Source organism: Podarcis pityusensis (assembly GCF_964106645.2).
Source record: "Podarcis pityusensis genome assembly, chromosome: 17".
Lineage (NCBI taxonomy): Eukaryota > Metazoa > Chordata > Lepidosauria > Squamata > Lacertidae > Podarcis > Podarcis pityusensis.
Genome location: NC_138042.1, coordinates 27,474,513 through 27,487,672, shown reverse-complemented (window position 1 = coordinate 27,487,672; position 13,160 = coordinate 27,474,513). Strand labels below are relative to the sequence as shown.

The 13,160-nt window shown below is 48.0% G+C and overlaps 1 protein-coding gene across 3 annotated transcripts; it reads left to right on the top strand.

Annotated features, from left to right (window-relative positions):
• The first annotated feature begins 1,067 nt into the window (after window positions 1–1,067).
• On the top strand, window positions 1,068–10,243 carry PGAP4 (post-GPI attachment to proteins GalNAc transferase 4). Of its 3 annotated transcripts, none has more exons than XM_080986926.1 (2): window positions 1,068–1,511; window positions 7,583–10,243. In XM_080986926.1, exon 2 carries the CDS (start codon window positions 7,684–7,686, stop codon window positions 8,869–8,871), a length of 1,188 nt encoding a protein of 395 aa, XP_080843052.1. In that variant the 5' UTR covers window positions 1,068–1,511; window positions 7,583–7,683; the 3' UTR covers window positions 8,872–10,243. The 3 variants fall into 3 exon arrangements, with proteins under 3 accessions (XP_080843052.1, XP_080843050.1, XP_080843051.1); XM_080986924.1 differs by lacking the exon at window positions 1,068–1,511 and adding an exon at window positions 4,449–4,823; XM_080986925.1 differs by lacking the exon at window positions 1,068–1,511 and adding an exon at window positions 4,926–5,329.
• The last annotated feature ends 2,917 nt before the right edge of the window (window positions 10,244–13,160 follow it).

Sequence of the window (13,160 nt, the reverse complement as noted above, 5' to 3'; positions counted from 1 at the left end):
GCCGAGGGAGCCGGTGTACAGCTTCCGGGTCATGTGACCAGCATGACAAAGCCGCTTCTGGTGAACCAGAGCAGCGCACGGAAACGCTGTTTACCTTCCCTCCAGAGCGGTACCTATTTATCTACTAGCACTTTGACATGCTTTCGAACTGCTAGGTTGGCAGGAGCTCGGACTGAACAATGGGAGCTCACCCCGTGGCGGGGATTCGAACCGCCGACCTTCTGATTGGCAAATCCTAGGCTCTATGGTTTAACCCACAGTGCCACCCAAGTCCCCTCAAATATTTTATTGAGAGCTCAAAGGGACATTGGCCCCTAGGAGTTGGCTCCTATGGCCATTGGTTTGATCCAGCCAGGTTCTTCAAATGTTCTTATGCTGCGAGCTGAGACGCGTTTCTGCGGGTGGGATTTTTCTGTCTGGAAATCGAAACCAACCAGTACAAGAAATAAAAGGGGCAGGGAAAGCTCAATACAGTGGTACCTCGGGTTAAGTACTTAATTCGTTCTTGAGATCCGTTCTTAACCTAAAACTGTTCTTAACCTGAAGCACCACTTTAGCTAATGGGGCCTCCCACTGCTGCCATGCCGCTGGAGCATGATTTCTGTTCTCATCCTGAAGCAAACTTCTTAACTCGAGGTACTATTTCTGGGTTAGCGGAGTCTGTAACCTGAAGTGTATGTAACCTGAGGTACCACTGTAACTGCCCAGCCCCCGATTTTAAAGCACCATTGTGATCCAAAAAAAAAAAACCCACGTACTAGCGGGATTTTATTCTTTGCTGATTCTTTTTTCAAGGGAAAGCCAATCCTTCGGGCTGCAGAATCATTATCTATTGGCTTCTTCTGAGCAGTCCGACCTGGGAGAGGAGGAAAAACTTCAAAATGAAGAGTCATGCTACTCTACACTTTTTCATCTCTCTATGCCACAGGCGACGTATGGCTAAACGCTGACTTTCTTCCGTTGCGAGATTTCGAAGCCCCTCTGCCTTTACTAAACATGGCCGCCAAAGTTTATGAATTCCTATGCTCTTGAAGTTATAGGGACCATAAGAAACATGGCTGCCACTTTGCCCTTACCGTTCCAGCCTCATTTTCCCCTTTTTTCGCCGTGGCTTGAAGTCTTCGTGCCCTAAGTTGTAATGGCGGACAAAATCTGTTATTCGAAGACTTGGGCAACCTGTATGGGTACCAAAGCAACAGTTTGCCATAAATTCCGTTCATCTCAAGCGGAAGTGAGGGAGTTTAGCGGAAAGAGATATGCATTTTTTTTAAGGTTAGGGAAAAACCCGCTCGTTATTTTAGCAGTCTTCTTAGTTCTGTAGCTGAGCCTGTTTGGCTGGCTCAATAACAGTCTATTATTGTACAACTATTGCGCAATTTGCTGGGCTATATTGGGTTTGGGATTTCTGAAAATATCATTATCACCATTTCATTTTTTTATGCCGCCTTTCTGCAGTTAAAAGCCATGTCCTGGGTGGCTTACAACATGAAAAGAATTACATAATTACAAAAGTGAGTATACTTATAAACAGTAAATAAAGCACATCAAAAAGTTCACAACAAAACTGAACAATGTCCACATAAATCATAAACACAGCTACAAAAAGATACTATCAATAACAGCAAAAAAGGAGAAAACAACCACCCCAAACAATAACTCTCCAAAGAGTATGTATATTTGTATATTTATTTATAAAGTTATTAATAAAGTTATCTGATAAAAATTAAATATGAAAATTAAGAGATCTGGGGTAGATTGGGAAGCAAATGCATATTTTGAAACCTGCAGAATCTCATGATTTCTAGCTTAGCCTTCTAGGTCTGTAGCTGGAATGGGTGGATGAAGTCTCTGCCCGCCCCCCTCCATTTTTTTTTTAATTGCAAATAATTAAATCAACAGGGAAGGTCTTTGTTTTTCCTTCTTAACGATCCTGCTTTTGTTTCTCTCAGGCCAGCAAGTCTCCAGGCACAAAAAATAATCTGTGTGTGTGTGTGTGTGTGCCTCTGATCACCCACCTTAAGCCAATCAGAACTGTGCTTCTTCAAATCTGTGCCAACAATCTAGCTTGCAGGAGTGTGTGAGAGAGATGTTGGAAGGCAGAGAGAGAGAGAAAATGTGTGGGTTTTTTTCATTTCATGGCAGAGGGCAGGGGGGAGAACTTTCCACATGCTTCCTTTCGGGAGGACAATTTGGCAACACTTTTTTCTCCTTTGCTATGGGGGGGGGGCTTCCTTTCTCCCCTTACATGAAGGGCAACAGGGAATGCGGAGGGAATATGACTGCAGCAGAAAATTGAGGGGCTTTTTGTTGTTAGTCGCCCTGACTTCAGCATATTTAGGAGACTTGTTTCTGAACCTGGTTGTTCCTTATAACGTATAGATATCGTTCCTTCTCCAGGTTCAGATGCAGTCTGTCTCTGAATATCTTGCTTAGGGCACAAGCAGGATGCTGAAGTCGATGGACCTTTGGCATGATCCAGCACAGCTGCTCTTATATTCAAAGGGATCCCCACCCTTTTTTAAATAAAAGATTGCTCCCTTTCCATCCAGTTTCTTCAGTCCAGTTTATTTTTATCTGTGCTAACCTGCAAACACATTTTAAGCTGGCCTGATACTAAACTTTTTTAGGGGAGTGGTTAAAAGGGGGGTGACTGTTTATCTGCTAATTAGTGAGCAGAAGTATTATTTGATCATTCTTTTGAGTATAGCTAAGGCTGTTTGTTATGATTTATATGGTGGGTGTGTTGCTTACTCATAAATGTTATCTTAGACGAGATACTGATGGATTGCATTATTCCTCCCACTGTTTCTTCTTCCCTTACGGTAGAGTGTGTGTGTGTGTGTGTACGATTATTGCTGTAGGTCACTTGGAGATCTTCAGTTGGCAAACTTAATAAATAAAGATAAGAAAAATAAGAAAAACTAGGGAGAGAAAACTCTGTGCAACTAGAAGCATTTTAAAAGTGTTTGCACGTATCGTATTTTTGGCAATGGATGCATTATGATGTAATGAATGCATAAATTCCAAACCTACATCAGTAGGTGTCTACCTTAATTTCTTAATCATAATACAGTGGTACCTCGGTTTACATATGCTTCAGGTTACATACGCTTCAGGTTACAGACTCCGCTAACCCAGAAATAGTACCTTGGGTTAAGAACTTTGCTTCAGGATGAGAACAGAAATCGTGCTCCTGCGGCGCGGCAGCAGCAGGAGGCCCCATTAGCTAAAGTGGTGCTTCAGGTTAAGAACAGTTTCAGGTTAAGAACGGACCTCCGGAACGCATTAAGTACTTAACCCGAGGTACCACTGTACAGTGGTACCTGTGGTTGCGAACGGGGTCCATTCCAGAGGCCCCTTCACAACATAAAAAGAACGCAACCTGCAGCGGCGCATCTGCACATGCATGGGTTGCGATTCGCCGCTTCTGCGCTTGCATGTGACATCATTTTGCACATCTGCGCATGCGCGAGCAGCAAAACCCAGAAGTAACCTTTTCCGGTACTTCTGGGTCACTGCGGGACGTAACCTGAAAGAACATAACATGAAACAAATGTAACATGAGGTATGACTGTACCTTGCTCATCTGGCTGGGTTCCACTCTGGCTGGCTTCCAGCACATAAAAAGGCAATAAAATGTCAAACATTAAAAACTTACTGATACAGGGCTGAAGGCAATCCTGCCTTCCATCTTACATGGAAGTTTCCCCCTTGTCCATAAAAGACATGCAAAGAATAATTGAGTTTTCTTTACAGGAGACAATTGTACTCTGTTCCCTCTCCTAAGCGCTGCTGGGATGCAAACAGCAAGTTAAAACTTGCAGTCTCACTAAGCCAAAATGTTACCAGCTGCTGCCCTTGCCTGCTTTGAAGTGTTTTTGCATAGGGCATGTTATCCGTCTGAACCATGAAGCACAAGTTAACATGCATTGTTATTGTTACTGTTATTATTGAAAAATGGGCAAATTGATAAATCACAGTGATGGCCAAACTTGGCCCTCCAGCTGTTTTGGGACTACAACTCCCATCATCCCTAGCTAACAGGACGAGTGGTCAGGGATGATGGGAACTGAAGTCCCAAAACAGCTGGAGGGCCGAGTTTGGCCATCACTGGATAAATGGAATGAATGCTGTTAGCAGCTCAGTTGCTAGAGCATGAGATTCTGAATCTCGGGGTCAGGGGTTTGAGCCCCACGTTGGGCAAAAGATTCCTGCATTGCAGGGAGTTTGTGTAGATGATCCTTCCAACACTGCAATTCTATGAATCTCATCAGAAAGGTGTCGCCAAGCGTCTAGCCCAGGCATAGGCAAACTCGGCCCTCCAGATGTTTTGGAACTACAATTCCCATCATCCCTGACCAGTGGTCCTGCTAGCTAGGGATGATGGGAGTTGTAGTCCCAAAACATCTGGAGGGCCGAGTTTGCCTACGCCTGGTCTAGAAGACGCGCAGCACCAGCTGCTGCAGGCAACTCTTTTTTATGACTTGGGATTCCGCTCTGCGTCTCTCTCTCTCTCTGGCCGCGGTAGTCACATGTCCAGCCTTCATGTCTTTGATCCCACCCTCGTTGCCAGAGAGAGAGGCAAGGGAGGAAACAAAACGGGGGGGGGGGCGGGGGAACCTGCCGGCGAGTAGGAGAGCAACAAGCAAACAAGAAAAAGCGGAACTCGGATTCCGAGCTGTTGCCGGGACGCGTAAAGAGGCAACAGGGAGGACTCGGGATTAAGTGCCGGTTCTGTTCCAAGGGGTGGGGGGGTCAGCACGCTCTCCTCCCACTTGAGGGGTTTTCTTCGACTCGTATCGGCGATGGTTGTTTTTCCCCAGGTATGTGAGCGGCGGATACATCCGTTCCGTTTTTTAAACCTTCCTGTAAGCAGGTGGGAAGCTTGTCCGGGGCCATTTCGAAAAGGCATTTCTGTGCGTAAAGACGCACGGGGCGGGCGCAGGGGACTGGGGTTCAAGCCTCCAGGCCGGCCCGAGATCTTTGTGGGGCTCCCCATGACCTATGGCGGGCCTCCGGGTGCTTTTCTGCCGATTATTATTGTGTGGTGCCCTAATTCATCCCCGCGCATTGAGGGCGGGGTGGGGTGACAGAAGCTGCTGATTCCGAGGAAAATAATAGGGGTGTGTTATGCCGGAAACTAATCTTCGGTTAACTGAGGCGGAGAAGAGAGAGCAGGCGCGAGAGACACGAGGATTAAAATTTCCGAGTTTGGAAATAAAGGGACTACCTCAAATGCGGTCTGCATTCGGGGAAGGAAGAGGCCGAGGCTGCCACTCGAATGGTTTAGCCCTGGGGAACAGGCAGAGATGGGACTTAATGTCTGCAGGTACAACTTCATTCCATCTTCTTGAAATAGCTGCCCTGCCTTTCCAGCGTGAGTTTTTTTTAATCTTCTGCAATGGCATTGTTTGTTACATGAATCTCTTTAACCATGGCCACGGAAGCCACAGGATTTCTGCAAAACTCCTACCAGCTGAGCTCTGCCAGATCAAAATGAAGGCACGCTCAAGATTGTTTTCTCTCTTCCAAGTAGTTTTGTGGGGCAGGAGTGTTTCCCTTGTCCTGCCCCTCTCTGGGCAGTGCATTCACTTCTAGAAGGGCTGTCATGGCGTAAGAAACACTTCTTTCAAAAGAGACCTCTGACAGCTGTGACAGCTGTCTGGCAGTGTTTCATAACAACATTCTAAGGTTGGAGGAGAGGTCCAGCAAGAGGCCAGCTGGCGATACTTGTGGTTACCCTGCCCCATTCTCCTTTGCTTGACCTTACCTGTGTAAACTACCTTTAATACCTTGTGATCAGTGACCTTTCGCTGGTGTAAGGGGGTTGGCTAACGTCTCGTCTTTAGTGGAGTATGCCCAACTCTTCATTTCCTGTGGCAGTGCAAAAAACAAAATTGCACAAATACATAAAACAAATGTATAAAAACCTTTGTCTAAAAAGAAAGCTCTGCTTGAGTAGGGGGAACCTAACCAGGCCCGCTGGGAAGTCTCATCCTATAGAGCCAAAGACCTGTAGAGTTGGAAGGGACCCTGAGGATCATCTAGTCCAACCCCCTGCAATGCAGGAATATGCCGGGATAAAACCTGCAACCTAGGCATGATCAGCACTTTGCTCTAACCAGCTGAGCCATCTGGCCTGGGAAAATTCTAACACATTCTTTTCTTAGAGGATTAGGATTATCACATAATCAACTTTAAACCACACAAAAAAAAAACTTCATGAACGGGCCTTTCTGGTTCCAGGCAGGCATCTATGATAGTTTACATTTTAATCCTGCTCATCAGCCAAAACAAAAAAAAAATAGCCTCCAGAACAACTTAGAAATCACTACAAACACACTCAGGAACCAAGAAGACAAAAACTTCAGGAAAGAATGGGGGGGGGGGAATTATAGTTTATTTAGGAGACTGCTGTAAGCAGATGAAAACATTAGCAGGGTTTTAATATCGCTTGTAATGTAACAAATATTTCGGACCATATGGACAGATACAAAATATAGATTATGAAATAATGTGCTGTTGAAAATGTTAACAATAAGACCCATGGAAGGGATGGTGGGAAGTCTCAGGATTCAGAGTAATCTCTATATACGGATGTGTACTTGGTATTGTTATAAATTTACATTTACATAAAAATGATTGGGGGGGGGGGATCACTACAAACAGGACAGCCAGCAGCCTCAGTTGTTTAATCTTAAAAGGTGTAGCGCAAAAGATTGCCTTACCCCAGATGTTCTCACGCGCCCACTTTGATTGGTGGAACTCACACTTTTATAGGATCCACACAATACCTGCACCGTAAGAACTGAGTCAGTCAGTATGGCTGCAGTGGCACTTTATAACTCCCTGCCTATAGATATCAGGCTGGTGCCTTCACTATTCATTATGGTCCCTGCTGAAGACATTGCTAATTTCAGCAAGCCTACCCAGATGTTTAGAAAGTTTGTACGAGTTTGGTCTATTCTGATCTGTTTTCAGCTTTTTGTATGTTTAAAATTATAGCTGTGCATTATTTTTTTTAGTGGTCATCTTATTGTTTTATCTCTTTTTGTGAACTGCTTTGAGGTTCTATCCTACAAGCAAGCAGTATAATAAATTTCATGAAATAAACAAATAAAATAAATAACAGAAAAAGGTACTGGGAAAATAGAGAGCATAAACCAGACATAGGCAAACTCAGCCCTCCAGATGTTTCAGGACTAAAGTTCCCATCATCCCTGACCACTGGTCCTGTTAGCTAGGGATCATGGGAGTTGTAGTCCCAAAACATCTGGAGGGCCGAGTTTGCCTATGCCTGGCATAAACAAACTCAGATGCAAGGTTTTGGTGACAGGCTCTTTTAATAGGCAACTGGGGTGGGAAAGCTCAGAGTGGAGGCATGGAAAACAGCTGGGGTCTCAGCTGGAGCAACAGAGTGGCCTTGCACTCATTTTCTTCCTTCCTCTGCTGCAGCCTGGCTTCTCAGCAGAGATTGTGGTGGCCCCTCGTCTTTTTGTACCTTCACTTCTGAATCAGCCTGATCTGATGCGACACAGTCCACAAATGTTGTTTCTCCCCCCTCCCCCTCCTCTTTTCACAGATCAGACCCTAGCAATTCAGCTCCGTTACCCAACCGGAAGACCCTCCGGCCCTGAGGAATGGCCTGAGGCATGAGCCCGGGACCCCCTGGAAGTGGCCGCCATGCTGCCGCGAGGACTGCAGCCTTGTGGGAGGCTGTGCCGCTGGTCCAGCCCCTTCCTGCAGCTCCTTGCCTTGACGGCGGTGACGTTCGTCGTGCTGGCGCCCCTGACTTGCCACCGCCTCCTTCACTCTTACTACTACCTGCGGCGCTGGTACCTGAGCCCCATGAGCCAAGACTTCCTCCGGCAGAACCAGGAGGACGGCCTGAGAGCCCTCCACTACTTTGAGAGGCTGCGGGTGCACAATGCCTCTGAGCCGGCGCCCGGCGAGGCCCGCCGGACGGGCTTGCTCATCACCATCATCACCGTTCAGCGGCACCCCGAGTTCCACTACGTCCTCCAGGTGGCGTCTCGCTTCCACAGCCTGCTCCACCAGTGCGGGGCCCCTTGCCGGCGCCATCAGATCTTGCTCTGCAATGTGGAGGCCGACCCCAGCACCCATGCGGACGCCCAGCTGCTGGCCGGCTTCTTTGGCGTGGCAAACCGCTATGGCAGCCGGCAGGCTCCGGAGCCGTCACTGAACCAGTTTGAGAAGGAGAAGAGGGATTACGCCTACTGCCTGGAGAAGTCGCTGCAGGACTATGACCCGGAACACGTGCTGCTGGTGGAAGACGATGCCGTCCCAGAGGATGAGATCTTCCCGGTGCTGAACCACCTATTACAGGTCCGCTTCTCCAAGCCCCACCTCCGAGACGCCCTCTACGTGAAGCTCTACCACCCCGAGAGACTGCAGCGCTACCTCAACCCGGAGCCCATGAGGATCCTGGAGTGGCTCGGAGTGGGCATGCTGGGCGGCTCGCTGCTGGGGTTTGCGTATGCCTGGGCGGCCGGCCGCCCCGGCCCCAGCTGGCCCATCGCTCTGTTTTTCGCCCTGTACAGCATGCTGCTGGTGGAGCTGGTTGGGCGTCACTACCTCCTGGAGCTGCGCCGCCTGGCCCCGCCCCTCTACAACGTCGTGCCTGCCACCGAGTGCTGCACCCCTGCTATGCTGTTCTCTGCCCCTTCTGCCCACCGTGCGCTGGGCTACCTGAAGAAGCTGCGCTGCCGGTCGGGTTTTGCCAAAGACACGGCCCTGTACTCGCTGCTGCACACCAAGGGCGAGCGGGCCTTCGTGGTGGAGCCCAACCTGGTCAGGCACGTGGGGATGTTTTCAAGTCTCAGGGTAAACATCAATCCCAAGCTGCTTTGACTCCTCAGGTGTACGAAGAGCTGGAGCGGAGGGTGTCGCGAATTCTTCGCGGTGCTTTAGCAGAAATGCTCAGAGTTCCAGGTTCTTCAGTGCAGTGTATTTATTGTGAGCTATATATACAAATATCTGCAGGCTATAATACACGAGCAGTTCGTACAGTCAAACAGAGTACCTGGCTGCACCTTAAGGCAAATAGGAAGACCTTTCTATCTCTCCCTCTCTGACCACACTCTTCTACACCACCCCTTTACTGCTGGGTGGGTTTCCCTTTTAAACCGAAGACAGCCAATCAACTGTCAGCACATTACCGCTGACCCAGCACTTCCATAGAAAGTATTGCAGGCTGATTGTATCAGCTAGCAAACTCAAGCCTGCAGACTTACTATCTCTCACAGCATTCTGTGAATCCCGACAGAGGAACCGGAAGCCCCTGGGTGAGGTCTGTTCCCAGACTGCCAGGGCAGAGGCTGAAGGCTTCCCATGAAATGCACGAGACAAACATGTTGAGGAAAATGCTGTAGATGAGCCTTCCCCTGCCCCTAAGACGCTAGTTTTCTACGGGTTGGGAGGGCATATGGCCTAATTAGCCCCCCTCTCCCCATGCCTCCATGATGGTGGTGATGATGGTGATGTAGGCAATGGTGATGTACCCCACCTTTCCCCTGGCCCAGACTCAAGGCAGCTTTGGCCATCCCATATTGGGTCTGGTGTGGGGCAAGTAATGATGGGGCTGGGTTAGTGGGGAGGGTAAGCTGACTAGCAGCACCTGCGAAGCCCCATGCATGGTGCAAGCGCCAACACTCAGCTGGTTGGTGGTGTTTGCAGAGAATCATGCAGGTTGCTTTGAAGGCCCGATGATTGGCCACTTGCTGGGGCTTCAAAGCACCATGCACCAGGGTGGTGAAGATGGATCGCCTGGTGTCATTTTGACATTGAGTGATGTCAAGTGATAAGGTGGCCCTGCCCACCTATGAAACTTGGCCAGTGGGGAAGGTCAGGATCCAACCCGCCAGCTGGATCCAATCCCCATCCCTGGTGCAAGGCAGAAAGGGGGAGATGCACGAGGAGTCAGAAATAGTGCAGTCCAGCAATAGCTGTGTCACATGGGGCTTCTGCTCATTTCTTGGTTGTCTCGGCAGATAAATAATAGGACAGCACAAAGCTCGACAATGGGATGAAGATTGCAAAGGTGTTACTTTTTATAGACTCTTTAAAATAGCTTTATATCCTCTACAATAAACTATTTTTAAGAGACACTTTACCTTCAATGAGAACTCCTATTGAACTCCTGTTGTCTTTTTAGAAGACAGAACTATTTTGTAAACAGCTTTAGCCTATATCAAAACCAAGATAATTTTCACCTTTGTCTTAATATCTGTTTTGTTTGTTATGTCATTCTTTCACCAAGCGCCTCGCCCACTAGCAGTATCTACATCATCATCATAAACTTTATTGCACTAGCCAAAGGCCATAGCATCATTCACAAAGGGAACAAAAAGAAAAGCAACAATAACTATAAAAACCATAAAAACATCAGGCACTGCAAATACAATAAACCACGGCTGCGTCTCCTAGAAATCATTTGTTGGGTATGATAGAATAGCAGGGGGTTCTCAAGTAGAATGTGCCAGCTTAAATGTCCGAATCTCCTTGGCAATTGACCACTGTTTTATCTAGTTCTTTTCTCCTCATCTTCTTAGCTGCCAATGCATACAGTGCTGCTTTATAAGTTACAAAGTCATCAGTATCACTCAGCAGCCATTTCACCCTTTCCACCCTGTTTGAGTGTGTTCCATTCGTAAGCAGGGGTTTTATAAATCGGTCTCTTGGTTCTATATATAGCGGGCATTGCAATATATAGTGGTACAGATCCTCTATGCAAGGTTGCCCACAGAGACAAAGTCTCTCCATGTACTGTACTTTGCTGTACCGACCACCCACCACCGCTGAGGGCATTGATTGGAATCGTAATTCTGTAAAAACAATTCTTAGTGCGGCAAGTAGGAGCCTTGTCAGATATCTAGCTCGGATGTGCTCCATTTTGATAAGTGGGAACCCTGGTGAACTTTGGGTAGAGGCAATTGTGGTTAAATCCCATTCTGCATCAGACCTGAAGAGACAATCTCTTAAGTGCCTCTTATCCATCTTCATGATCACCTGAAGATATTGTAATTGGTATTGGGTCAAGAGACGTTGGATGCCATCCTTTCAACATTTAGTCTGTTCCTGTTCTGTGTGGGACATAGTGGGGAATCTCTCCTCCAAAAGAGACTGGAGTCTTTTCACATAGTTTAGACACAGATAACCAGTTCTAGCCCATATTGTTGTCACGTCCGTTTCCATGCGGAGAAGAGCAGCTGGAGTCCCATTGGGGAGCGAGAGCACTTTCCTGAGGAATTTGTTCTGCACTATTTCTAAGGCTTTGTTAGCATTTGGATCCATGTCCCATATCGCTACTCCGTGGAGCATCTGGGAAACCACTTTACTGGCAAAGATTTTCAACCAGTGGCGTAGCGTGGGTTGTCAGCACCAGGGGCAAGGCAAGTAATTTGCGCCCCCTAACCCGTGGATTTTGCGCCCCCTAACCCGTGGAGCGCGGCCCCCCAGATGTTGCGCCCGGTGTGGCCGGCCCAGCCTGCACCCCCCACGCTACGCCACTGTAGCACAGAACACCATCCCTAATCCTGCAACTGCAAAAAGTTCTGCAACACAGCACAACAGACCGTGCAAAAGGATTGTTGTTGATGCTTTTATTAAAAAAATGTAAACAACAGCCATCTTTATTTACACTATGAGCTAACTGTCTGAGATGGGTAAAACCAATCCCAAAGGGCCCTTACAAACAGTAGATTATGCTACATTTTCCTTGTTTAAATCCACAATGTTTTGGTTTTTTTTAATGCACTCTACCTCCCCACCCTTATACCCTTTCCACCCAAGACGTACACCTGATGCCTTTGTCACACATTACATGCACCCAACCCCTTCCCTGCAGTCAGCTAGATTTCCCTCGCAATAAACGTGGGTGGGTAGGTACCGGAGAAGGGAAACCTGAAAAGAGGAAGTGGCTGCTTTCCTGCATTCTGCCTCAGGGTCTTACTGCCCACCCTGCTCTGTTTCGTTGCTGTGTTTGCTCAAACGGAACAAAGAGCAGGGAAAGCCCCTCCCCTCCAGGCAGAGAGAGAGAGAGAGAGAGAGGCGCCCTCCACGAGTTGTCGAGCTTGGGCAACGGCTGCGCGGCCGACGGCGAGGCACTAAGGCACCGGCTCCCCAGGCTGCAGCGCTTGGCCAGGCGCTGCGCTTGCATGCCTGGCCGCGCCCAGCTCGCCTCAGCGCAGCGGAAAACAGAAGCAGTGGCAGAGACGACGACCCCCCACCCCAACCAAGCCTCGATTGCTTGTCCCTTCCCTCTGGACTCGCGCCCCCCCAAATGTTGCACCCGGTGCGGCTGGCACCCCTGGCACCCCCCACGCTACGCCACTGTTTTCAACAGAGGTTCTAGTAACTGGCAACCCAACGTAAAATAGAATTTCATTAATGCCCCACAAGCTTTCTGCGCTTTGAGTTTCGCAGCCTCGATATGCCCCTTCCATCATAGTGTCTCAGTGAAAAGAACTTACAGATGCCTAAAGGAGCGTATCTGCTCGAGATTCTGTTGGTCCATTTTCCATTTGAAACTGGGGCTACGCTTCCCAAAGACCAAAATTTTGGTATTTGAGTAATTCACGACAAGCTCTTCCCACTTGCAATACGAGCTGAAAGCTGTGAGCAGATTATTATGACCTAATTGGGAGAGTGATAGGAGCACCACATCATGGGCATACAGCAGACAGGATATCTTCCTATTACTAATAGATCAGTATCTACACTGCTTTTACTTGGAGCCAGTTTATGTGCTTTTGCTGATGTGGTACAGTCATCTCACAGGAGTGCAGCAGTTCCAAATACAGTGATACCTCGGGTTAAGTACTTAATTAGTCCCGGAGGTCCGTTCTTAACCTGAAACTGTTCCTAACCTGAAGCACCACTTTAGCTAATGGGGCCTCCAGCTGCCGCCAGAGCACAATTTCTGTTCTCATCCTGAAGCAAAGTTCTTAACCCAAGGTAATATTCCTGGGTTAGCGGAGTCTGTAACCTGGAGCGTATGTAACCCGAGGTACCACTGTACACTAGTTACCATTGCACAATTTGAATTAGTCTCCTTGCACAAGGAAAGCCTTCACAGTGGCCAGAAGTCTTGGTTGTCACTATGGCCCTAGACAGAGAGATTGGGTGATAATTGTGCTCTT